Source organism: Patagioenas fasciata, chromosome 19 (assembly GCF_037038585.1).
Source record: "Patagioenas fasciata isolate bPatFas1 chromosome 19, bPatFas1.hap1, whole genome shotgun sequence".
Classification (NCBI taxonomy): domain Eukaryota; kingdom Metazoa; phylum Chordata; class Aves; order Columbiformes; family Columbidae; genus Patagioenas; species Patagioenas fasciata.
In genome coordinates, this window is record NC_092538.1 from 2,822,904 (window position 1) to 2,848,753 (window position 25,850).

Consider the following 25,850-nt stretch of genomic DNA (forward strand, 5'->3'; position numbering starts at 1 on the left):
CGGGTGTGGACGACAAAACGCTCCATAATTTCCACCTCCTGGATTTCCTGCAGCCGTAGCCACCAGTGCTTTCCCTAAAATAAAGTGGGAGCTGAGCTAAGCCAGACAGCCAGGCTCTGGGGGGACTGTCCTGAGCGTGGATTTAGCTCACACTTCTCTAAGTGAGCATCCAGGTTTGGGACTTCACACCTCTCGCAGGCGGAGACAAACTGGGTGGATTTGCTGATGATTTGCTGATAATTTCCTGCCAATTTCCGCAGCCGTGGAAGAAACGTGGAGATAGGGGGAGAGGGGGCCGCTCACAGGGAGACCGGTGGGAAGGGGGTGCAGACAGGACATTTCCTTGCATGTGCTCTTGCTCCCCAGGCAGCAGACTGGGGCTCATGGGGAGTTGGGTAATGGGATGAGCAGCATCTCAGCTCCCAGCAAAGAGGGGGCCCCCCCGTGTCAGACCCGCAGTTATGGCATGAAGCCCTCGAGCATGGCCAGGGCTGCAGAGAAGGGTACTTTGCTTTCCTTGTTCTTCATCTCCCCGTTTAACTTGCTGCTCCCCAACACTTGTCCAGAGGTCCCCCATGAGAAGAGGGACGAGGTGGCTGGCAGGGACACAAGGTGGCTGGCAGGGACACAAGGTGACTGGCAGGGACAGGCGGTGCCTCAACCCAGAGACAGTGGGGTCAGAGCTCGGGTGGCCCTGAATGAACTGGTGCTGGAAAGGGGGGAGCAGCCCAGCTCAGCTGCAAGAATCCCCCCGCACGGGACTCTGGAGGCGGCTGGGGACACGGTGACCATCCCCAGCCACGGCCAGCGCGGGCCGGGCTCTGCGTGTCCCCAGGACACCCTGGGGCCGGAGGAGGCACCGCTGCCGGCTGCAAGCAGGACATTTTTCTGCAAAGCCGGCGGGTTTCAGGATCCCGCCGGCGGCCGGACACCCCGCGCCCGCCACCTACCGGTCACCGCCGGGGGTGCCCCGGGCCGGGTCCCCCCCCGGTACCCGCAGCACCCCCCGGCTTCTCGCTCCGCACCCCGCTTGCACCCCCAAACCCCTCACCCAGCCTTCACCTCCCTCCCCACGTGCCCGCTACCACCCGGAACGCGAGACCCCTCCGGTGCCACCAAATCCCCCGGTGCCACCCAGCGACGTGGTGCCCCGTGGGGGTGGCCGCAGTCCCTCCGCTGCCTCCCCCCCGCCCCGCAGGCTGCCTTGGCAGCTCCCCCCTTCCAGCTTTTTTGGCAGAGGAGCCCCCGCATTGGAGAGAGGAGCGAGGCAGAGGAATTAAAAAAAAAAAAAAAGGAAAAGGGGAAAAAAAAAAAATGAAAAAAATAAGCAAGCAGCCCAATCGGCTGGAGAGGCTCGTGTGTGTTTGCCCTTTCCTCATGACGTCGTGTCCTGTGCCTCTCTCCCCCCTTTTCCCCTCCCTCCTTCCAACCCCCCCTTCCCCTCGCATCCTTGGAAGCAACAATTAAGCAGCTCTGGGATAAAACACACAGCCTGCGGGAGCACGGGGGCATTGCTTCAAGAGATGGCAAGGCAGGCAGCTGCACCCCTCCTTCCCGGAGTCCTCCTCCTCCTCTTCTCCATCCTCCCGGCTTCTCAGCAAGGAGGTAAGGAAAGAAAAAAGGCTCTTTCCCCTTCTCCCCAGCCAGCGCTTCTCCCTGGCTCCGCAGGGACCCTGCACTGGTACCGGGGCTCTGCTGATGCCCCCCAACATCCCCCGGGCAGCCCCACGCCTGCTCCGACAAAGGACGAGCAGCCCCTTGCGCTGCCTTGGGGACATCCCCAGGGTGGGAGGGCAGCACCCCCGGGTGTCACCTCCCTGGAGGGCTCTTTGCCTCCCCAGCCTGGCAGGTGTCATGTGCCATGCCCGGGTGGGGCAGGATGTCGCTGAAGGGGGTGACACAGGGCAGTCCAGGAATGGCACTGCTGTGCGAAGCACTTGTCAAGTGGGGGGTGCAAGGTACTGCGTCCTGGGGAGAGGCTCCGGGACACCTGAGGCTGGGGGACACAGGAGCCTTGGGGGCACACAAGGCTTGGGGACATGCAGGCAGGGCACAGGGCAGGGCAGTGGGGGGTGGCTGCTGAGCTCCCACAGGGATCGCAATTGCAAGGGACTGGGGGACCTGGCACCCATCACCCCACGATGTGATGGTGGGTGAACTGGAGGGACAGCGGGGTACGTGTGCCTGCATCCCACAGCCACTGTGTGCGAACCGCTGCGCAACGTGTGGCCCGACACAGCCGAGCAGCTCAACCCGCCCAAATCACAGGCTCAGGCTGCCTGGGGTGGCCCCGGCACGGTCCTCCTTGCACTTGTGTCACCAGCATTGGGTCCATCCCCAAGCGCACAGCACAGCTTGCTGACGGGTCCCTGGCTGGGCAGTGGCAGGGGCTGCGTGACACCCCCAGCACATACACATCCAAGTGCAGCAAACCCGCTGCTGGGGTGGGGAGGAAAAAGCCAGCGCAGCGATGTTGTGTCCCACAGTGTACATCCCATGGTGCATGTCCCACAGTGTACATCCCATGGTGCATGTCCCACGGCACTGTGTGACAAAGCTGGAGCAGCCGGCACAGCAGGTGCCTGCCCACGGGATGGCTCGCGTCTCATGGTCGGGCCAAGATCACACTCAAAGCGGGGGAGAGAGCACAGATTTACAGTCTGCTGCAACGGCTGAACTGCACAAAGCTGTGTGAGGTGGGAACAGCAGGATGGAACAGCCACCTCCAGAGAGCCAGGTGCAGGTCACCCCGAGTTGTGCCATGGAGAGTGTGCGATGGGCAGAGCCAGCGTCAGTGACGGGGTTGGTGCCAGAGCCATCGTGTAGGGTGTCTCGGCCACAGAGGGGCGGGGAGCAGAGGGAGGCAGAGGGCAGGATGCCGTGGGCAGGGGAGCGCAGTGCCAGGGCTGCGGGTGGCACCGGGCAGCTGCAGGCTGGGCCACCCCTTGCTCTCCGCAGCCCACAGCGTCACCAGCCAGTGCCCTGCAGCTCCCTGCTCTGACCCGGTGCACTTGGCTCTGGGAACCGTGACCATGGGCTGGTCTGTCCCCAGCTGCACAGGCATGGTGACCCTGGTGCACTGCCAAGCCAGGCAGCTGCCTGTAAAGCTGAGCTTGACTTTGCCTGATCCTGGGGAGCTGCAGCGTAGGGTCAAGGTGCCATCCCTGATGGGATGCAGCTCAGTCCTGGGTGCTACTTGTCCCTGGCAGTGATGCTCCGCGCTGCCTTGCTGAACCATGGTGGCTTTGCTCCCCTGCTGGGACAGCCTCGGGAGGACTTTGGCCCCGGGCTGAGCTCCTACAGAGGCTTCTGAGCAGTTTGGGGCTGTTGGCCCCGCTCCTGTCCTTGATCAGTCTCCAGGGGTGTTCACTGGTTGGGGAAGCAACCCACAGAGGAGGTGGCCCTGGAGATGGTCCCAGCGCTGATGGGGACACCCAGGAACACTTCCCCATGGAGAAGTGATCAATGTCTCAGCAGCCTGGTGCGCAGGTGACACTGGGCAGGCTCAGCCATGCCCTGCCAGCCCTCGCGGACTGAGCTGGAACAGAGGCATGGCCAGTGGCACAGGGTGGGGGACATGTGAGAGTGCTGTGGGGTGCACCCACCTGGAGGGGGCTCAGGGCAGCATTCTCCAGCATCCGCTGCTGCTGCAGCTCCAACAGCCTGGCAGGAAAGGGACCTTTGAGAGATCCCAGGGTCAGGGGGGTAGGGAGAGAGCCCCCTTGAACACGTAGACTGTCCCCCTCAGCACAGTGACCCAGGCTTGCAGCAGCTGGAGGTACTTGGGAAGCTCTCAGCAGTGGGTCAGGATCAGCCCTGCCTGCTCCACACCCCCTGTGGGAGCAGAGTTGTCCTGGGCACTGTGGGGTCATGCATGGCCAGATCCAGGCTGCTGCATGAGGACCGTGCTGTGTGTTCCCCTAAAAGGTGCCAAGTTCCCCTAAAATGAGACAAGTGCAGCGTGTCCCATTGTTTGGAGTGGGGCATCCATCCCTCAGTTTCCATTCATCCTTCGGTGCTTCCATCCATCCATCCATCCATCCATCCATCCATCCATCCATCCATCCCTCAGTGTTTCCCATGGCAGAGCACAGGGGACCCCCAGGGATTGAAACCCCCAGGGGACAAGAGGGACCTTGGCGTATCCCAGGCCTGCAGGCTCTGGGACCACAGGTTGGATGCAGAGAGGCCGGCACCGGCAGTGCTGGCATCCCAGCCTGGGCACCATGGGGACCCTCCAATGACACCCAGAGTCCCCAAGGTGCCTCCAGGGCTGGTAATGCCAGTTGTAGGGCTGGGATGGCATCTCCTCCCCCCAGGAGGACATGTCCCCAAGGCACCAACCTGTTGGGGCTGCTCCCTCCCCAAACAACTTGTAGGGTGCAGCTTGTTCGCCAGCGCTCAGAGATGAAAGCCGAAGCCTCCGGGGGGGCTGGAGAGGAGCCAGGCTCCGACAGCAGCCCCCCCTGCTTCCCCGAACCGCTACCAGCGAGCTCCGGCTGGGATGCAACACGGCTTCAAAGTTGCTTGGAGACTGCGTGTTTTCCAAACTGATTCTCCCAAGAAAAAAGAAAACAGCAGCGTGAGGGAAGAAGGGAAATATCTCCGGCGGTTTCGTGCTGAGCCTCCGCCGGGAGCGGTTGCCCATGAGGGCAGAGGTTTGGCCAGCGAGGGTGTGAGCTCGTGTCCTGCGTGGATCCCAGTCTCAGCCTTGAAAGGAGGGGAAAATTAGCTTTTGAATAGAGGAAGCATCTGTATTTCTGGCTTGTAAAGAAAGCTGCAAGCAGCCGTGCAGGTAGAAATGGTGCAGATGATACAAACAGTGGTCAATCCAAAATAGTGCAAGTGATGGGAACGTGCAGATATTGCAAATAGTGATCTATGGCATGGAGATACGGAAGAAAAAATCCACTTCCTATAAATAAGGCTCCATCCCAGACCCTGTGCCCCTCCAGCCCCTGCTGCAGCTGGGGCTGCACATGTGGATGCAAATTCTCCTGCCCCTGACTTAATAAAACAGCGCTGGGGTGGGTGCTGGGGTGCTGGGGGCAGCCCCGTGCTCTGCAGGTTTAGAGCCCAGAAAACAAGCTGAGAAACATGAGAAACTCCCCCTTCCCAGAGTCCCAGCAGGCTCTGACCAGGGGCAGAGGCAGCACAATGCTCCTTCAGCGCTGGGAGGCTGGTGCCTCAGTTTCCCCTTCCCCAGTATGCCAAGGGAATGAGCAATGGATAGGTCAAAGGGAGACATGCCATGCTGGGGAGCAGACCTCGAGCTGGGGAAGGGCGAAGACCATCTGGAGAGTGATTATCATATCCCGGTGTGGCCTCGGGGAGCCCCCGGTGTAGCTGGTGCCAAGCACGTGGGGCTGCTGTCAACACCCCAGCCGCTGGTGCAGCCCATGGGTGGGACTGGTGATGCCGGAGGGAGTTTCGCTGCTCAAGGTTCATCCGTGGCTCGAGAGCCGAGTAGGTCAGAGGCCCCTGTGTCTCCTGGCAGCCCCTTCACTGGCACTGCCCCCCAGCCCAGGACAAGCCCAGCTCTGCCAGTGCCAAGGCAGCTTGTAAAAGAGCTTCAAGAAAAGCACAGAACTGGCCACTTTTGGCATCAGAGCTGGGCAGGGAGAGCAGAGAGTGAAGAGCAGCCTGCTGCCATGCACCTGAGAAATAACCTTGGCTCCCCAAACCCCGGCCATCCCACTGCCCCCCAAACCCTGGCCATCCCACTGCCGGCCATCCTGCTGCCCCCCTGGCCACCCAGGCTTCTATCAGGGCTTGCTGACCCCCTTCCACCTCCTGATCTGGACCGCCACAGCCTCTGTAATCCTCCAAAAGGTGCAGACACTGGGATGAGCACAGCACATCGGCACTGGGGTGGTGCCTGGGAGATGCCTGGGGAGGGGACAGTGACAGCAACACAGCAATGGGACCCCCCTGCCAGGATCTGTAGCACCCAAGAGGGTAACACCGATGAAGGGCTGAGTCTGGCAGCCATGGCCATGGGCAGGTGTCACCTGGAGTTTTCTGGGGGTCCTCACGCACCCCAAGAAGTCTGTGACCCACCCCACCCCCTCCCGGCTCCCCCAGGGGTCTCTGTCTTGGGGGCACACCTCAGTCTGGGTCCCCAGGGCTGCCCAGCATCACCCCAGCACCAGAGACCTTGCCTGGCCATGGAGGCAGAGGCCACAGACACTGCGAGGGGGTGAGCACAGCAGGGACCTTCCCACTTGGGGAGGGGGACAGTCGCTGGCCGTGGGCAGTGACCGGGTGAGGGTCCCCGGACCGTGGCCATCCCGCCAGCTCTGGGTCCCAGCAGCAGTGGGTGGGGGAGGACAGGCGATGTGTGGACACTCGGAGTTTGTTTGGAAACAGGCAAGAAGTTGGGATTTGTTTTTCCAAGCTGGGGGAGGTGGGTGGGGGAATGTGCCGGGAAAAGGAGCTGCTCCGTACAGGCCTGGCCGGCTGCCGGGCTGTGCCGTGCCGCAGGGGTGAGCCGCCCGGCTGGAGCGATGACCAGGCGCGTGTGCCCTGCGCTCCGAGGGACGTCAGCTGCTCCAGGGCTGGATTCAGCCCCTGGCCCCTTGTGGTTTTGGGTGCGCAGAGCTGCGCCCCCCTCTTTGGCATCGCTGGGGAATGTGGGGGCTGTGTGACAGGTCCTGGCAAAGATCCTGTGTGCGCATCCCAGTGGGTTTGTGGTGTGTGTCCCCACGCACAGCCTGACACCCATACTGCACGTGTGCGTGTCCTGACACGGGTGCGTGTCCCTGTGCCCCGTCTCCCTGTGTGGCCAGGCTCAGGGTCCATCCCAGGTGCCCTGGGTGGTGGGGGACACACCTGAGCAGGGCCCAGGGGACACTCTTGTCCCTGCCATGTTGTAGCAAAAGCTGTTGGAGGGGGGGAAGTGGGGTGGCTATGTGGCACAGTGAGGGGAACCCCCAGAGTTTGCACCATATCTGAGATGGACATGTACAGCACAATGTGACCCCCTTGCAGTCTGCCATCTCTGTCACCTGCCTGTCACCTGCCTGTCACCTGCCCACCCTGCCCAGCCTGCAGTGGTGTTGCCAAGGGGTGCCAGGAGCACCCAGGTCCTGGGGGTGCAAGGTCCCCCCATCCTAGCCAGGGTGCTGGGGAGGCCACTGCTGCCTCGGAGCAGCGCAGCAGGTCCTCAGGTCTCATCCGTGCCACCGCAGAGTCCCCAGGGCCCATCCACCCTGAGCTCCAGCCCCTCTGCCCAGCTCAGGCAGGGAGGAGGGTGCAGGGGCCACGGGGGGTGCTGACCCTGTGCTTGTCACCAGCAACCCCCAAATCGTCCTGCCAGCCTCCCTGGCAGCCATCCTGCAAATCCCACAGCAATCCCCCTCCCAGTGCCAAAAATACACTCCAGCCAAAAGTGGAGCGTCCCTCTGCATTGCCACCTCCTTGTGCCACCAACCCACCTGCCAACCCCTAATGGGGCAGGAAGGGTCACCCAGGGCATGGTGGCCTGGTGACCTGTAGGACACAGACCTTTGTCATGGTCCAAATTAGCCAAAACACGTTGCTGTGGTGTCTGAGCGCAAGCTCCAGATGCCCTGGAAAGTGGTGGGACCTGGGCCCTTAGCTTCTCAGCTTGGCAGAGGGATGCAGGTGGTTTTTGGGGGTCTCAGCACTGTCCACCCAGTCCAACACCGCTGGCCTGTCCTGAGCTGGCTCTCCCAGCTGACAGGGCAGGCAGGGCAGGCAGCATTGGCACAGGACCAGCGTGGGCTGCAGGGATGAACTGGAACAGCCTCATCCCCCCGTGCATGACACGTCCCCCCAGCACCACATGAAGCTGGAGGTGATGGAGATGGTGCTGGCTGTGCTACGGGACAGCTTTTGGGAAGCAGAGCTGGTCACCAGCCAGACCTGCTCCATGCCAGCTCTGTGTCCCTCCTTCCCATGCAGGACCAAGTCCTGCTGACACCTCTGCATAGATGCACCCCGCCAGCTCCCAACTGGGGCACCTCCAAGGCCTGTCACCACTGTCACACTGGGGAAACTGAGGCATGCAAGGAAAGGCAGGGACCTGCCCTTGTGCCCTTGCTCTGGGACTCTGCATCTCACCGCATTTCCCCATCCCAGGAAGTGCACCCCCTGCCTGGACCCACCAGACACACTTGGATCCTTGGGGGGATTTTAATGGGTGTCTCTTCTCTTGCAGGGGTCCCTGGTGCTATCCCGGGAGGGGGGGTCCCAGGAGCAGGTTTTTTCCCAGGTGAGGTGGTCTGGGCAGTGGAGGGGGGAGGAGCATCATCCTGCTTGCAGGTGTCTGGAGTGTCCCTGGGTACCCCTCAGCTCAGCATGGAGGGCTGGGCACCTGCCAGCTGGGACCAGGGGACATGAGAACGCCCTACCTGGCCAGTCAGCCCCAGTGTCAGCCCCATGACATGGGGACAGGACTGGGTTACAGCGCCAGGCTCATGCTGGGGGTCACTAGCCTAGTGCTGGCACCTCCACCCTGCCCAGCACCGAGCACAGGAGACGCTCAGAGGTCACAGCCTGTCTCCAGTGCTTCACCCAAAAGCCTGGGGACATCGTGACCCTCTTTTCTCCCCACGGACCCCTGGGAGCCTGGCATGGGGGGTGGGATCTCACAGGGATGTGTGCTAAAGCTGTGCCATTGCTCGCAGGTGCTGGACTCGGTGGTTTGGGAGCAGGTGAGTGCTGTGCCGGGATGGGGAGCAGGCAGCACCCCCGGCAGAGCTGCCCTGTGGTGGGCAGGGGATTTGCCATGAGGCTGGTCCCGTCTTGCATGGCATCAGCCCCTCGGGGGATGCTCAGGGGCAGGATGGCTCTGACCCCTCTCCATTCGCTCTGCCCTAGGACTCGGGGCTGCAGGAAAACCTCCCAAACCAGGTAAGAAACCTTTCCTTGGTTCTCAAATCCTCCCTGGCTGCACCAGGAGCCAGGACATATCCTGACCCCGTTGTCCTCGTGTTTCTCCCATGTGGCTGAGGGGAAACCCTCACCCTGGGCACCCCCATGGCCAAGGCACGCAGCAGCCGGCGCTTCCTGCACTGTCCCGCCGCGCTAACCCTCTGCCGAGCCTGCAAGGGAGCCTTCCATCCATCCCCTGCTTCGGCACACTGCCCTGTCCCCTCCAGCCCCTACCGGCCACCTTTTTGGGGTGCTTGCTGCCTGCAAACCTGTGGCAAAGCTCCTAGGGATGATGCAAAGCCGGGTACTGCCAGGAACCGGTGCCCATGGGCAGCTGGCAGCACTCGCGCCCGCCCATGTCCGCAGCTGAGCAGCTTTTGCTGAGAATCCTGCAGCCCACATTGGCTTAGAAATGAGGGGATGACAGGAGAAATCACCAGGAGTGAGATGAGGTGCTGGCAGGAGGAGGCACCGAGCCTGGGACATGGTGATGGGCACGGCTGGGAGGATGCTGAGGCAGTAGGGACTGGCCAGGCATGGGTCAAATTTGGTGCCTATGGAGATGCCGAATGCCCACTGGGCATCCCTCCCAGGGGAGATGCTCTTTCAGGTGGAGACCCTATAGGGTTGATGTAAGTCCTCTCCCCTCGCCTCCCACCCCAGGGTACCCGCTGTGCCCAGGGGCAGGGGCACACTGCACCCCCAGCCCCCCAAACCGGCCCGTCTGCATGGCGGGAGCACCAGCCCGAGGCGGGGGCCAGCAACCTCCGTTTACTCAGATTTCAACTCGTGGAAAGAAAAACAAGGCCCTTTATTTCGGCGTAATTAAAACCAAACGCGGCGCGGCCGCGAAGGCCCAGCCGGAGCAGCGTCCGCACCCTGAGCCAACGGCACTGGAATTTGCGCCTGGAGGGAGCAAGGGCTGATTAGCCCCAGATGTTGGAAGGCAGCGCTGGCCCAAGCCGAAGGGACTCATTCCTCAGCCATAAACATTTCGGCTCCGTCCCCTCGTGGCCTGGTGGGGTTGGGGGCAGGCGAGGCAAAAAGGGGACGGAATGGGGGACCTGGATGCTGGCAGTCATATCTGTCACCTGTCCCTGGAGGACACTCCTGTCCCACTGGGGTGGAACAAATAGGATGCTGATGTTCTTCTGGCCCTGGCCGTCCCTCCCCACCTCACCCCACTTTTTTTTCCAGGGGTCGGAGGCCTCGGGGGACTGGGCCCACTTGGCCTGCAGCCAGGTGAGCCTCGGACTGTCCCCAGGGCCGTGTCCCCAGACACCCACCTTGGGGACAGCATGTGGCTTGTCACCGTCGGGTGCTCTCTGTAACCTGCCCGGTGGGTCCCATCTGGGGTGGACACCCCTCCCAGAGCCGAGGGACTGGCAGCCACCAACGGGCAGCCCTGTGGTCCCCCAACATCATTACATCAACCACATCTGGGTGACCCCATGCAGTGATAGGCCAGGAGGGACAGGGTGTCCCCACGGGGTCTGTAGCAGGGGGATGGTGTCCACGTGTGGCCCAGCCAGCCTGCCCAGAGCTGCGGGGCACCCCGGCATGTGCAGCAGCCAGTGACACCGCTGGGTGGCCTGGGATGTGACTGGTGGGATGTGGGTGGGAGCAGGTATTTGGGGGGGATGCAGGAGAAGCCAGTGCAGGACAGCTCAGCACCCGCTAACCGTTGCCTTGCCCAGCCTAATGCCAGCACCCCGCGCAGCCCCCACGGCTCCCCACACCCTGCAGCTGGCATAGAGGGCAGGACACCTCCTCACTGGCTGCTTTTTGGGGATGCTCACACTGGTCGTTCTCCTCCTCGCAGGTGCTGCGGGTCTCTTTCCTGGAGGCGCCTTCCCCGGCGGCGTCTTCCCTGGTGCTCCCTCCGCCGCTGCGCTTAAAGCTGCTGCAAAAGCTGGTGAGTGCCAAGGGCGTCTGGTGGCAAGCTGGGCCAGGTGGTGATGCTGGGCTGGGCAGCAATGCTGGTCAAGGCAATGCCAGGGCTTGGGCAGCTGCCAGGGACACCCAGTGTCCCCTGGGTGCCTGGGTTAGAGCTTTCCCCCTGGACCTGCTCTCATGGGGATCCTCACCAATGCAGAGGGATTCTGCTACATCTTGGTGTGCTGAGAAAGGGCTGCTGGTCAAGCCCAAGTGCCCAGGTCTGGGACACCCATCCCTGATGCTGCTTTGGGGTGTCCCTTCACCCCCCAAGAGCTGTCCTGAGGTTGTCCCTTCTTTGGCACCTCTCTGGCAACCCGCAGCCCAGCAGTGCCACCTCATACTGGTCCACTCCTCTTCCCAATGCCCCCAGGTGCTGGTATTGGTGGCGTGGGTGGACTTGGTGTTCCTGGTGCACTTGGTGTTCCTGGTGGACTTGGTGTTCCTGGTGGCCTTGGGGTTCCTACAGGTAGGAAATAGCCCTTGTCCTCAGCATAGCTCAGCCGGGGTGGGCAGGAGCTGGTGTGCGGGGCTCAGGGGTCTCTGCTGCCCACAGGTGCTGTGGTACCAGGTGCAGTGCAACCCGGGGTTGGTGCAGCAGCGAAACCCCCCAAAATACCAGGTGGGTGTGTGGCTCCGAAGCAGGGGGCTGGGACAGGGAACGGTTTTGGCCGGTTGCTCCTCCCTACCTTTCTCTCACCCTGCAGGTGCTGGGATTCCTGGAGCTTTCCCGGGCGGTGTCCTCCCTGGCGCAGGTGAGCTGAGGCTCCCCAATATCCAAGTGGGTCCCCATCCTGCCAGCAGCACCCCGGTTTGTGTCGATAGCCTTGTGGCCAGCTGCCCCCTGGGTGTTACCCCACCTCCCCTGCCTGTCCTGCAGAAGGCTGCCTGCAGCCATGTGCTGCCTGCTTCCCGGCTCCCTGCCTGCTCCATTGCTGCTGCCTGCAGTTTCCAAACCCTTTTTTGCTGGGGCCATAGCGACATTTCCACTGTGCCAAAGGCGGGGGGGCGACCCAGTGTCTCTGGGGGTCTTGTGCCAAGCTCGGCGGGAGCAGGCGGCATCAGTGCCGGGAGAGGAGCTGGCACGGACCACGGCAGGGCCGGCTTGCCCAGCCAAAGGCGGCGTGGGAAGGAGGGGGAGGAGGTGAGGGGGGGGGGAAGGAATTCCTCACTGCAAAGCAATTTGGGGGAGGAAAACTTGTGAAAACAAGATGTTTCGACATTGTCAGAAGGAGAAGTGTGTTGCTGGTCAGGAATGTCTTTTCCATGTCTGAAAACGCGTGAGTTATAATGAAAGACACTTGCAAAAGGGGAAAAAAAATAACCCCCCCAAAACATCACCAGAAACCCAACCCAAATGACTGCAAGGCCAAAGCGCTGCCTGTTGCCTCTGGAGGGACAGGACTCAGTGGACAGGACACCCCTCCTGCTCCCCAAAGAGCCCCAGCTTGCACAAAGCATCACTGGCACAGAGAGCAATGCCTAGGCTTGGCTGGACCGTGGCGTTGGCTGGTGCTTTGCTGTCACGAGTGGGACCCACTTGTGGGTGCCACATGCCCTGCAGGCGCAGGCACCCCGGGCTGGAGCAAACCCTTCCCCATCAGCTCTGCATGGGGACGCTGGCACAGGGGGGTCCCAGCAAGCCCCAGGGGGATGAGGGGACCCTGTCCAAGGGCACAGGGATTACTGTTGAGCCAGAGATCAGTGGCGACGATTTGGGAGCTGGGTGCAGGGGTCTCAGGTACTGGCAATGCCATGATGCCAACATGCTCACCTGGCCCCTGGTCTGTGCTGCAGGTGTCCGATTCCCTGGCGTAGGCGTGCTGCCCGGGGTACCCACAGGTGCTGGAGTCAAGCCCAAAGGTCCAGGTAGGTCCCCTCAGTCCCCAGGGACACTGGGCTGGAGGGCGGGTCCAGGGTGTCCCCATCCTGCTGTGGCTGGCTCCAGCCCATCCTTTGGGGTTCACAGCCCCACAAGGCGTGTGGGCAAGTGAAGCCGATCACTGGCTAAGCCCACACAGGCTAGTTTGGACCTCAAGGACCAGCCCTGAGGCTCACACGGGTGCCTTTGTGTTTCTATCTAGGAGCAGGAGCCTTCGCAGGAATCCCTGGTGAGTGTCCCATCTCTCTCGCTCATCCTACTCTTCCTTCCCAAGCCTGTTCATCACAGCCATGGTCTTCCTGTGCCAGAAGATGCTCCAGGGCTTCCCAAGCCACCCGCTCTCCTCTCCTGGGGTGTCCCAGGGCGCTCCCCTCTCGTAAGGATTTGTGGCAGCCTGAATGCGGGCTCCAGGTGAGAGTCTGCTGTTGGCTTTGCAGGACTGGGAGGTTTTGGAGGTCAGCAGCCCGGTGTCCCTCTGGGGTATCCCATCAAAGCTCCTAAGCTCCCAGGTAAGCTGCCACAGCCAGCGGGGCTGGGGGTCAAGGACCCCCCAGCAGTGTCAGAAGGACCCGCCGTTCCCCAGGGCTGAGGTGCCGTGTCCTCGGGTCCCCTGGACCTGGCGGTGCCGGTGCTGGCCCTGGGACAGCAAGACAGAGGAAAGAACACAGGGTGGGTGAGTCCAGCAGCAGCCCTGCCCATCGCAGCCCCACACACAGCTGCCTGGTCGCTGCTGCTGGTGTTGGCCCCAGCCCATGAGGACGATGCTGTGCCTCTCTCCGGCTGTTGCAAGGTAGGAAAGAGCAGGTTCTGGGGATGTGCTTTAGGCTGGGCCACCCCAGCCTGTCCCTGCTGGCTCCTCTTGGCACGAGGTATGGCTTTTGCAGGGACCGTCTGCCTCCTGTGGCCCCTGGGGTTGTGCTGGGCAGTCACCTGGACCAAATGTCCCAGCTCAGGGAGCTCTAGCCAAGGCCACCAACAGCAGGCAGGCGGTGGGGATGGAGCTCTAGTCAGCTCTCCCTCCCCATTGCCTGCCTAGCCCAGGGAAGCCTGGAGGTGCTCAGCACCCCTTTCCCCAGCTGAGCTGCTCCAGGGACCTCCATCCCCCATCCCTGTGCTGGGTGCCATCTCTGCCTGTCACCAGCCACACGCAGGGACAGTGGCACAATGGGCAGTGCCGGGTAGCCAGCACTAGGTGCTGTGCCCTCCAAGGGCCACACTGCTGGTTTGCTGGTCCCAAGAGCATTCCTGAGGAGGACAGTGGCCAAATCCAGCCAGGGACCTGCAGCCCTGGAGTGCTGGGACATAAGTAGATCCACAGGCATTTTCCCAAGTTGCTACAGGCAGGAAAGTCTCGGTGGAGGGCGCCCAGCCCCGGGGAGCAGAGCCCATCCCGGCACGGGCGCCAGCCCTGGCAGCTCCACCAGTTTCCCCCGCCGGGGCCCATCACCGCAAACGGCGGCAGAAATACTTGGCCCGCGCCGGCTTCCTCCCGCGGAAACAGAGTTACGCTCGTTAGGGCGACCCGGCCCTGCTGCCATCGGATACCGTCTGGCGTCCCAGCCGCAGCCCGGCCCCTCGCCGCCTTTCATGGGGTGCCCGGTGCGGAGAGCAAACCGCCGACACCGGCACAGCTGTGCCTGCCTCCATCCCGCAGCGGCCCCACCGTGGCCCGCAGCCCGGACAGGACTTCACCTCCGACTGACCCACTTTTTGGGGAGTCTTCATTAAGTAAATCAGGGGAGGACACTCGTCCCCTTGGCCAGGGAACCTTGTCAGTGCATCGCGCCTCTTGTGGGAACCAGGGGGACAGTGGTGGTGTCCCCAGCTGTGGTTTCAGCTGTGGGTGCTGCCTGGCACCCCAATCCTTCCCAGGGTGCAGAGGGATGCTAGTTCGTCACCTCTGAGGGCTCAGGGAAATGCTGGGCTGGCTGGCAAAGCTGTCGGTTTGAAGCTGCAGACAGACTCAGGGTCTCCCACACATCCCCATATCCCCTGAACTGTTTCCCCATTGCAGCAGGTTTGGGTTGAGAAGAGACAAGGGGACAGTGGGGAAAATAACATTTTCAATGGAAAGTCTGCTTTTTAGGTGATTTGCTCTAAACTCCACAGCCAGTTCCTGCTCTGTGCTGTCCCTAATTAGGAGGTGACCATAGGCCACCCCGTCACCACGGGCTCAGCCTGAAGCTGTGGCTGAAATCGGGGTCCCGCTCCATGCCGTAGGGAGGATGACTGCTCCCCAGTGCCTGGCTGTGATGTGGTGGCATCGCTCTATGCAAAGCCTTTTCTATGCCAGCCAGTGTGACCATCATCCTTGAGACCCCCCGGTACTGCTGGTGGCATTCCAGCAGTGATGGTGGCAGCCCAGCAGTGTTGGTGGCATCCCTGCACTGGCTCAGGATGGTTGTGCTCAGCCCCTGGCTTGGAGGGTGGTGTGGAGCTGCGCTTGGACCTGGCAAAACCCTCAGAAACCCAAGGGCTTGGACTTTCGGCCTGTGGAGTCACCTCCACGGGTCTCATCCAGCACTGGATCGTTCTGCAGCTTTGGGGAGAGCGAGACGCTGATGAGTTGCCCCAGGACGGGCAAGGGGAGTCCCCAGGGTGGGGGGACACCTGGTACAGATCAAGGCCACCTCAGCCTGGAAAGCCTCTGCCTTCCATCAACGCCACGCTGGTGCGGGACATGATGGAACAGCCTGGCAGGGTGGAGGGAAATCTGGTCCCCACATGTTGCTGGCGGGAGGGGACGATGTCCTACTCTCAGGGAGATGTTTTACCATGAGCAATCCCGTCCTGGCTGCAGGGAGCTGCATCCCCACCCTGCCCGCAACCCCTGCCAGCAGGAGGGCTTGGTGTGTGACTTGCAACTCGAGGTGTCCCCATGGGGATGTGGCATCCCATCACCCCTCCTCAGGCCTTCTGCCAGCAGCGATGGCAGCTCGGCGCTGCCAGCTCCCAAACACACCGTCCCTGCCGAGTCACAGGCGTCCCCGCGCCGTCCCCAGCGGTGGGATCCTACTCTTTTGCAAGGAGATATTTCCCCGGCCGCAATGTTCCCGCTCGTAATCCTTCCTCATCCCTTTGCGCCGACCCCCTAATGAGGTCACGTTTCAGCAGAGGCTCCCAAACCCTGATTCCAATTAAAACCTTTCATTTGGAGCCGGCCATGGTGCAGCCAGCTGGGTACAGCTCTCGCCGCAGGGCTCACGGGGGACCCCCCACCGAAGCAGGGTCACAAGAAGTTCCTGCAAAACCAGCTTCAGGTGCCACAGCCCTCAGCGTGGGGCTGAGAGTGGGTGGCTCTTTTTGGAGCCGCTACTTCCAAGGTGATGAAGGGGAGCAACTCATGGCCTGGCTCCATTACGGGGGGTTGTATCTTGGAGGATTTCTGATCCCGAGGGCTGGTCCTGCAGAGCCGTCGGGCAGAGAGGGGCTACACCGTGGGGCAGAGGGGGCACGGCCACCGGCAGCCAGGCGCTAACCCGCCACCTTCTCTCCTCTCCAGGTGGCTATGGATTGCCTTACAGCACTGGTAAGCTGCCCAACGGTGAGTGCTTGTAGCCCTCGCTCCGCGGTTGTAGCTCCTCACAGCTCTGCCGGCTGCTGCTGCTGTGGTCTCATGGCCACCAACCCCCGGGGCGGTGTGAGGGGCATCCCGCTTCCAGGGCGAGGTGGTCACTCGGGGGACCCGTGCTTTGCCCTGCCAGGATGCCCATGGACCCGGCTGGGAGCAACCCGGCGCTCCTAGCATCCCGGTACCGTTAACCTGCAGGCATGCCACGGCACGGCTGGCTCTCTGCTAGGACACGTCCTGAGCTGCGGCCAGCTACAGACAGGGGTGCTCAAACTGGCATCTCAACCCAGGGGGGTGCTCCAGCATCACCTCCACATCCCTCGACATTTGGGCTGGAAGAGCTGCTCCATCTGCCTCATCCCCTGTCCCAGGGCCAGCGCCTGACCCGGCTTTGCCATTCTGTTTGTGATTGCAGGCTTCGGGCCCGGCGGGATTGGAGCTGGCATCGGGGCGGCAGGGAAGGCAGGGTACCCCACTGGGACAGGTATGCTCCCTTCCAGCAGCCCCAGAGTGGGGACTGGCATGGGCACAGCGAGGGGACCAGGCACCCCGCTCACTTTGGATGGAGTGTTCGGCACTGCCTGGCTGTCTGGTGGCCCCAGGGTGTCGGTGTCACCCTCAGGACAGCCTGGAGGGGTGCATCACCTCCCAAAGGAGGGGGATTGGTGACAGGAGGGGCTGGTCCCCCAGGGTCCCTGTGGGATGGGCGAGCTGAGGTGGAAATGGTCTCGGGACCTCAGCGGCTACCCATGTCCTTCCCCAGGAGTCGGAGCACAGGCAGCAGCAGCGAAAGCAGCAGCGAAATATGGTGAGTCGCACTCTGCGGGCATGTCCATCACCCACCTCCCCAGTGTGCAGCTGCTCCGTCCCTCTCTCTTGTGCTGGGGGATTGCTGGTTGTGCCCCTGCATCCCAGAGCTGACCATCCCCTTCTCCCCTGCGCCAGGAGCCGGCGTCCTCCCGGGAGTCGGAGGAGTGGTACCCGGTGTCGGCGTTGCCCCAGGAGCGGTACCCGGCGTTGTCCCAGGAGTGGTACCTGGTGTCGGCGTTGTCCCAGGAGTCGGAGGTGAGGCCACGGGGTTCAACTCTGGGGCTTGGGGACGGTCCCCTCCCGTTGTCCCACTCCCCTGACTCCGTACCCCTCCCCTGGCAGTTGGAGGACCGGCAGCAGCGGCAGCAGCGGCGGCAAAGGCAGCGGCGAAGGCAGGAGCCCTCGGTGAGTCCCCTGCTGCCTCGGTGGGTACGGCAGCTGCCTGCAGGGCTGGGCTCACTCTTGGGGTGCATCAGAGCCAGGCACCAGTGCCAGGGGCTGCGTGGCTTCACCACCTGCCCCACCACCCCTTGCCCCATCTCCTGGGGTGCTCTCCCAGCCCCGTCTTGCTCAGGATGAGGTGATTCCAATCTGCTGAACCAGGAGCTTTGACCAGAGGAAAGTGGGAAACCACCCCAGGGCTGCAGAGGAGCTTAACCCACCTGTGGGGTTTGGGCGTAGCAATGCCTGGTTTGCAAAAAGCAGCTTTTTTGGCAGTAGCTGGAAGGTTCGTGAGCTACCCCATGGTGCAGCAGCCTGGAGCAGGGCTGTGTGTCCCTGTTACCAGCGGATCCTCCATCAGAGGAGGTTTCATTGTCCTGGGCTCTGACAGGGAGTCCAGGGAGACAGTGCCTGTAATGAGCTGACATTTGTTAGTGGAGGGATGACCTCTGTGATGCAGATTGTGTGTTTGCTGCTCCTCTCATGAGTTGTTTTTCGGGAGAAAAGCAAACACATCAGGCCCAGGAGCATCTGGGATTTACAGCCACGGCCTTGGGGGACCTCAGCGGTCTCCAAGCTCCTGGATTGCCGGGTGGGCTCCAGATACTCATGTTGGGTGCAGGGAGCTGGGAATCCCCCACCTGGGTGCAGTCCCGGCCCCCTGAGCAGGTTTGGGAGGTGTGGAGAGCCCACCTCCGTACCAGGTGCCCTGGAACCTCCCATGATGCTGGAGGAGAACATGCCCCACCAGTGGCACAAGGTGTTCTTCTTCTCTCCAGCTCCAGGAGTGGTGCCCGGGGTCGGCGGTGTCCCAGGTGTCCCCGGTGTTGTGCCTGGCGTTGGCGCTGTCCCCGGCGTTGGCGCTGTCCCCGGCGTTGGTGCTGTCCCCGGCTTGGTGCCCGGTGTCGGAGGTGTCCCCGGGGTGGCAGGTGACTGTTCCTAGGAGCCCCATCCCCACCACCCAGCTCTGCTGGGGGCTGCAGCGTCTGGTGGCTGAAGGTCCCTCTCTCCCTTTTCCCCAGGAGTCGTGACGCCCTCAGCAGCGGCGGCAGCAAAGGCAGCTAAGTACGGTATGTGCTGTGCAAGGGGCTCCCCAGCAGCTCCCTGGGGACCCCTGCTGACCCTCCCCACCCCTGGCACCCAGGGTGTCCCCAGGCAGGCGGGTATCCCCTGGGGATCTCTCCTAATGGATCATTATGGGGAAGCATCCAGGGTGGGTGTCAGGAGATGGACTCTGTTTAGTGGTACCCAGCGCCAGGGTAAGGGGCAATGGGCACAGACTGAAACACAGGAGGCTCCATGTGAACATGAGCAGAAACTTCTTTGCTGGGAGGTGCCAGAGCCTGGCCCAGGCTGCCCCGTCATGATAAGGATCATTACAGTCCCTTGTGCTGGTGACTTCCCAGCCTCTCTTTTACAACAGCAGATTTGCCATCCTCACTGGGGCCTCCTGGGAGACAAAGGACCCGTCTGTCCCTTGCACCGTGGTGCATGGGATGAGGTGGTGGGGTGCTTTCCTCATCACGGCATGACGGCGAGAGCAGACCTGTGATGAGGTCCCACCTTTCAACTGCTGCTGCAACAAGATCTAACTTTTCCCCACTCGTTACCTGCAGGAGCTGGCGTCGGCGTTCCTGGCATTGCTGGTGTTCCTGGTGTTCCTGGCGTTCCTGGTGTTCCCGGTGTTCCCGGTGTTCCTGGTGTCCCTGGTGTAGCCGGTGTGCCCGGTGTGCCTGGTGTGCCTGGTGTGCCTGGCGTGGTGCCCGGTGTTGGAGGTGAGCAGATGGGCTGGTGTGTACCAATGGGGTGGTGCTGGCCTTGCTGGTCCCCTGACTGTCCTGTTTCTATCCCCACAGTGGGTGTCCCAGATGGCGCGGCAGCTGCGGCAGCCGCAGCGAAGGCTGCAGCGAAAGCCGCAGCATTCGGTGAGTCACCAGCATCCTTCCCCTGGCAGGGAGCGGGGACGTTTGCAAAGGGGCAGGGTGGGGGGACCCCAGCACTGTGGGTGGTGGGGAGGGTGTGGGACACCTGCCTACAGAACCTGCCTGCCCGGCTGCATCCCAGAACCTCTCTGCAGGAGCAGGGCGTGTGCCCGGTGTTGGTGTGCCCGGTGTCGGCGTGCCCGGTGTCGGTGTCCCCGGTGTCGGCGTGCCCGGTGTCGGCGTGCCTGGTGTCGGCGTGCCTGGAGTTGGTGTGCCTGGTGTCGGTGTGCCTGGTCTGGTGCCCGGAGTTGTACCAGGTGAGACGGTCTCTAAGGGATGCTCAGGTTGTCCCTGAGCCATGGGGACACCATGAACCATCGCTGACCCTCACGGTTCTCCTCTTCCCCAGGAGTTGGAGCTCCAGCAGCTGCTGCTGCTGCCAAAGCAGCTGCCAAAGCAGCCAAGTATGGTAAGCCAGGGTGTCCCCGGGGTTACCCTCTGTGTGCTGCCACCTCCCCATCCCAGGCTGCTCCCTTCACTGGGGCTGAGGCCGGGCACTGCGCAGAGTCCATGTGGGTCGGGCTGAGGGATGAGCTCTCCACAGCGATGTACGTGGGCTCAGGGCTTGCCTTACTATCCACACTTCCATCCACCCATCCATCCACCCATGCATCCATCCGTCCATCCATCCATTCTACCATCCATCCTTCCATCCATCCATCCATCCATCCATCCATCCATCCATCCATCCATTCTACCATCCATCCTTCCTTCCATCCATCCTTCCTTCCATCCATCCATCCATCCATCCATCCATCCATCCATCCATTCTACCATCCATCCTTCCATCCACACCTCCATCCATCCATCCATCCATCCATCCTTCCTTCCATCCGCACTTCCATCCGTCCATCCTACCATCCATCCGCTTCCCATCTATCCATCCACTCCAACACCTACCTGTCCGTTCCACATCCAGCCAGCCATCCCACCCATCTATCCCAGAATCCATCCACCCCACCATTCACTCATCCGTCCCACCATCCATCCACCCCACCATCCATCTGCCCACCCCAGATTGCTCTGCCCTCTCAGCCGGCTCCTTCCATCACCTCCCTTCCTGAGCTGAAGCCCCAATCCTTCTCTCTCTTCTTGCAGGAGTGGGTGGCCTGGCTCCTGGCGTGGGTGGCCTGGCTCCTGGCATAGGCGGTCTAGCTCCCGGCGTGGGTGGCCTGGCTCCCGGTGTGGGTGGCCTGGCTCCCGGTGTGGGTGGCCTGGCTCCTGGTGTGGGTGGCCTGGCTCCTGGAGTGGTCCCTGGTGTTGGTGTCCCAGGTGAGGAAGAGGAAGGTGGATGGTGATGGTAGCTTGGCTGGTGCAGGGGCAGGTCTGGGGCAGAATAGGCATGAGGAGGACAGTTGTGGTCTCCATCAACTCATGGTCATCCCTTGGGGAATGACAACAAGGCGGGAGGGATGGGCACTGCTGGAGAGGACCCCCCAGGGACACTGACCCCATTCTTGCTGTCTCTGCTCAGGAGTGGGAGCTCCAGCCGCAGCAGCAAAAGCAGCAGCAAAAGCAGCCAAATTCGGTGAGTCAACCCAGGCTGGGCATCTGGGGTGTCCCTGTGAGCACAGACTTGTCCAGTGGCAGCTGGGGGGCTTCAGGGTGGGTACCCCATGCCAGCCACAGGAGTATGGGGGTCACACGGGGTCACCCCCACACTGCCTCACTCCCTTTCTCCACAGGTGCTGGGGTTGGAGGGGTGCCAGGTGCAGTTCCTGGTGTCCCCGGAGTGCCAGGAGTGCCAGGAGTGACACCCGGCGTTGGCGCCGTGCCTGGATTGGTGCCAGGTGTGGGGGTACCCGGTACTGGCATCCTCCCCGGGGCAGGTACGTGCTTCGTCACACCCCCTGCTTGGGGACAGCGGTGGCCAGGCATGCTAAAAGCCACCGAGCCACATGATAGGGGCGATGCAGGCGGGATGGAGGATGGTGGCATGTGGGAGAGGTGCATGGTGACTGTCCTTACCATGGTGCCCTTATTCACTTTGCAGGCATCCCCCAAGTAGGGGTTCAACCTGGTGCTAAACCTCCCAAATTCGGTACGTATCTCTGGCACCCTGCCCCAGCTCCACCTTGGACCATCACTGGGCACCCTCCTCCTGTGGCCATCAGGCTACTGGCCTCACTTTGTTTCCCCTGCATGCCCCGTGGTGCCCTAGCAGAGCGTGGCCCAAGTGTGGGAGGTGGCATGCTGTCACCCATGGGTGCCAAGTGCCACCTGAGCTTGCTCCCCTGCAGCAATGTCTCAGGCAGGGTGTGAGCCCTCTCTGGGTCCACTTGCTATGGGTGCTGTCAGATGGGTGCTGGGGACACCCATGATGCATGTCAGCGCCATCCCTGCAGGTTGAGCACCAGCTGGGGGTGCCCTGAGTTGGGGGTACCAGGCTGAGGGAGGAACACAGGTTAATGGTCTCTCTCTGGCAGGTGTTCCCGGGGTTGGAGTCCCAGGAGTCGGTGGCATCCCAGGTAGGTGCTGGCAGGAGCTGAGAAGGCAGAAGGGGTGTGTGGGCAGAGGGATGTTCACCCAGAGGGATGTGTGCACAGGGATGTTCACCCAGAGGGATGTGTGCACAGGGATGCTCACCCAGAGGGATGTGTGCACAGGGATGCTCACCCAGAGGGATGTGTGCACAGGGATGCTCACCCAGAGGGATGTGTGCACAGGGATGCTCACCCAGAGGGATGCTCACTCAGAGGGATGCTCCCCCAGAGGGATGTGTGCACAGGGATGCTCACTCAGAGGGATGCTCCCCCAGAGGAATGTGGGCAGAGGGATGTTCTCCCAGGGCATGGGGAATGTGGGGGCTGCTCAAGGACAGACTGGCACATGTGATGGTGGGTGAGGAGTGGATCAGATGCTGCTCCACTGCCCATCCCCACTGGTGCTCACCCAGGGTCCCTGTCGTAGGTGGCCTTGGAGTCGGTGGCCTTGGAGTTGGTGGGCTCGGTGCTGGTGAGTGATGCTGCCCCTGGCACGGGGGCTCCCCAGGGCGGGGATGCAGGCAGTGGAGCGGCAGTGCTGGCAGCATGATGAAAAATAAAGGGGATTTAGGTCACTTTTGTCCCCTCTCTATCCCACCCCATATTGTAACCGTGCCCTGTGCCCCAGCTTGTGTCTGTCACCCACCCTGCTCCCAGGGTGCAATTGGGAAGGGATGCCCATCGCTAAGCAGGTACCCAGGGTTGTGATACCAGTGTCACCCATGGCATGGGGACAGGGGACAGTACTGTACCATGTCCCAAACGTGTAGAGATGCAGGTTCCTGCCTGGGGACCCTCTGGGTTTGTAGTGGGGTCCAGCACAGCCCAGCGAGTAGCAAGCCTGGGCTGGGGGGGGGGGGTTGCATTGACCCCCCTCTCTGACACAGGAGCCTTGTTTCCAGGAGCTGCTGGGAAACCTCCCAAGCCAGGTGAGGAACAGGGGCTGCTCCGGCCAGGGGGGCTGGAGAGGTGACCCCATCCCTGTCCCCATCCCTGTCCCCATCGCCACCCTCACCAGGGCTCTCCCATCCTGCAGGTTTTGGCATTGGGGGGCTGCAGCCAGGTGAGTGCCACAGTTTGGGGCTGGGGTGGGAACGTGTCCCCAACCCCACCATGCTTGAACTCACTGGCTGTCCCCATCCCGCTGCCGTCCGCTGCTTGGCACGTCACTGCACAGGAGAGCACCCCGAAGCCAGGCGGGTGCCGTGGCGGGGACAGGGGCTATTGCAGCAGCTCCTGTCCCTGCAGTGAGCCAGGGTGTCCCCAGCCAGGGCTGGGGTGGCACTGCTGTCACAGGCTGTCACCAGCTGCTGCTTTTTTCCCAGGGGTTGGAGTTCCGGGCTTTGGCGTGTCACCGATATTTCCAGGTACCGTCCCCAGCTCCTTGGCATTCACCCGGGGCACATCTCAGTGTCGGGCTGGCTCGCGGGGCCACGCACAGCCCACGGAGCATGGGGAAACGGTCATAGCCTGCGGGGGTCCCAGGGGACTGCGCTGAGCCAGGGGGTGCTCAGAGAGGGTGTGGCGCAGAGCAACGTGGGTGCCGCTGCGTGCCGGTGGGTGCTGAGGGCTCTGCTCTTCTTTCAGGTGGGGTCGCTGGCCAGCTGGGATTCGGTGGTGAGTGTCCCCCCACTGAGTGGGGCATTTTTGGGGTGTGTGGAGGTGCATAACCCCCCTGCACACAGCAGCCAAGTGGAACTGGGGTCCTGCTCACCCTGCCTTTCTCCCCCACCCCCCTCCAGGGAAGCCCCCCAAGACCTTCGGAGGAGCCCTGGGTGCCCTGGGCTTTAGAGGTGAGTGCTGCTGGGTGGCCCCTGCACCCCCTGCCCTGCTCCCAGACACCCCCTGGGGATCGGGGGGTGCAGGGGGAGCTCACCCTGTGTACCCCCCAGGCGGCGTGGGCTGCGCACAAGGGAAGTACTGTGGGAGGAAGCGGAAGTAACCGTCCGCCAGTCATCGATGACCTCATGAACTTTGGTGCTACTGCATGGTCCAGAATGTAAATCCCAAGCAAAGCTGAGACATCCCCCCCCTCCCCAAAAACCCCGGACCGTCCCCCCCACGCCGGGGCCATCCCCAGGCCCACATTCCCAGGAGGGACCGTTCCCCCCACCAGCCCCTCCGGCCCGCGGGGAGTGCGGAATAAACTGCGGGGAGCAGCCGTCCCCCTTGGTGCTATCGCTCCCTGCGGGATTTGGGGGAGGGTCTTGGGGTGTCAGCCCCCCCCCAGCGCCAGAGCTGACCCCGTCGGGGGGGAGGGTCAGGATGAGGGGCACCCGACATTGGAAGGAGGGAGGGAAGGGGGTCCTGGCGGCGGGGGCTGCGTAGGGGGGATGTCCCCGTCGCCTTGGGGTCCCTCACCGGTCGCCACGCTCCCCCCGGCCCGGGGGGGCTGTGGGCGGGAGGGGCTCAGTCCCTTCATGTTACTCACTTTGCTATAACTGGGTGGGATGCCCTGTGCAGAGGGACTCGCTTCCGACAGATTAATAAAGGACAAGTTTTTAAAGGACTCTGGCTCTGTCCTGTGTCCCTGTCCCTCCCCGTGGTGGTGATGGGTGGCACTACTTGTGTCATGTGGCCGTGGCTCTGCCCAAGCCTGGGGACATGCTGCGTCCTTGGTCTGGGGGTGCTGTGTGCCCCACTGTGCAGTCACAGCCCTGGGACACAGGGGGTGGCTCAGGGGGATGCCCATGTCCTGTCCCACAGTGACAGCCTCAGGAATGAGGGGGACATCCATGTTCTGTGTCATGGTGACAGAGCAGGGAATGATGGGGAGGTCCATGTCCTATCCCACAGTGACAGCCCAAGGACCCAGCAAAGACCTGTCCCATGGTGACAGCCTGGGGTTGCAGGGAGTTGTCTGTACCCTGACCCACAGTGACATCTTGAGGACCAAAGGGGATGTCCATGCCCTGCCCTTGGTGACAGCCCAGTGGACGAGGGACATGTTTGTGCGCTGCCCCATTGTGACAACCTGGGGGCTCAGGGGGACATCCGTGCACTGCCCCATGGTGACATATCATGGGATGGTGGTGATGTCCGTGTCCTGTCCCTCAGTGACAGCCTAAGAACCTAGTGGGATGTCCATGCCCTGTCCCGTGTTGACAGCCTGGAGGTTGAGGGGGACATCTCTACAACACTTCAAGGGATGGTGGAGACATCTGTTCTGGCAGGAACAGCCCCAGGTTCCAGTATAAGTTGGGGAAGGGCCTGTTGGAGAGCGGTGTAGGGGAAAGGGACATGGGGTCCTGGGGACAGCAGGGTGACCATGAGCCAGCACTGGGCCCTTGTGGCCAGGAAGGCCAATGGTACCTGGGGTGGGTTAGAAGGGGGTGGTCAGTAGGTCAGAGAGGTTCTCCTGCCCCTCTGCTCTGCCCTGGGGAGACCACACCTGGAATATTGTGTCCAGTTGTGGCCCCTCAGTTCCAGAAGGACAGGGAACTGCTGCAGAGAGTCCAGCGCAGCCACCAAGATGCTGGAGGGAGTGGAGCATCTCCCGTGTGAGGAAAGGCTGAGGGAGCTGGGGCTCTGGAGCTGGAGAAGAGGAGACTGAGGGGGGACTCATTCATGGGGATCGATATGGAAAGGGAGAGTGTCAGGAGGATGGAGCCAGGCTCTTCTCAGTGACAACCAGTGACAGGGCAAGGGGTAATGGGTGCAAACTGGAACACAGGAGGTTCCACTTAAATACGAGAAGAAACTTGTTCCTGGTGAGGGTGGCAGAGCCTGGCCCAGGCTGCCCAGGGAGGTTGTGGAGTCTCCTTCTCTGCAGACATTCAAACCCGCCTGGACACCTTCCTGTGGAACCTCAGCTGGGTGTTCCTGCTCCATGGGGGATTGCACTGGAT

The 25,850-nt window shown here is 62.3% G+C and overlaps 1 protein-coding gene across 14 annotated transcripts; it reads left to right on the forward strand.

Moving 5' to 3' along the window:
* The first annotated feature begins 1,412 nt into the window (after positions 1-1,412).
* Positions 1,413-24,511, forward strand: ELN (elastin). 14 transcript variants are annotated; one of them, XM_065852995.2, is made up of 35 exons: positions 1,414-1,605; positions 8,183-8,236; positions 8,652-8,678; positions 8,845-8,877; positions 10,096-10,140; positions 10,721-10,813; positions 11,207-11,302; positions 11,390-11,455; positions 11,541-11,588; positions 12,631-12,702; positions 12,918-12,944; positions 13,153-13,224; positions 16,218-16,259; positions 16,702-16,770; positions 17,050-17,094; positions 17,232-17,351; positions 17,439-17,501; positions 18,317-18,466; positions 18,560-18,607; positions 19,154-19,312; positions 19,394-19,462; positions 19,615-19,776; positions 19,869-19,928; positions 20,618-20,791; positions 20,994-21,047; positions 21,205-21,348; positions 21,513-21,560; positions 21,946-21,987; positions 22,430-22,474; positions 22,890-22,931; positions 23,039-23,065; positions 23,328-23,369; positions 23,590-23,619; positions 23,745-23,795; positions 23,895-24,511. In XM_065852995.2, exons 1-35 carry the CDS (start codon positions 1,524-1,526, stop codon positions 23,942-23,944), a joined length of 2,451 nt encoding a protein of 816 aa, XP_065709067.1. In that variant the 5' UTR covers positions 1,414-1,523; the 3' UTR covers positions 23,945-24,511. The 14 variants fall into 14 exon arrangements, with proteins under 14 accessions (XP_065709072.1, XP_065709067.1, XP_065709069.1 ...); XM_065852997.2 differs by having other exon boundaries at positions 22,905-22,931; XM_065852996.2 differs by having other exon boundaries at positions 16,218-16,244.
* Positions 24,512-25,850: the final 1,339 nt, after the last annotated feature.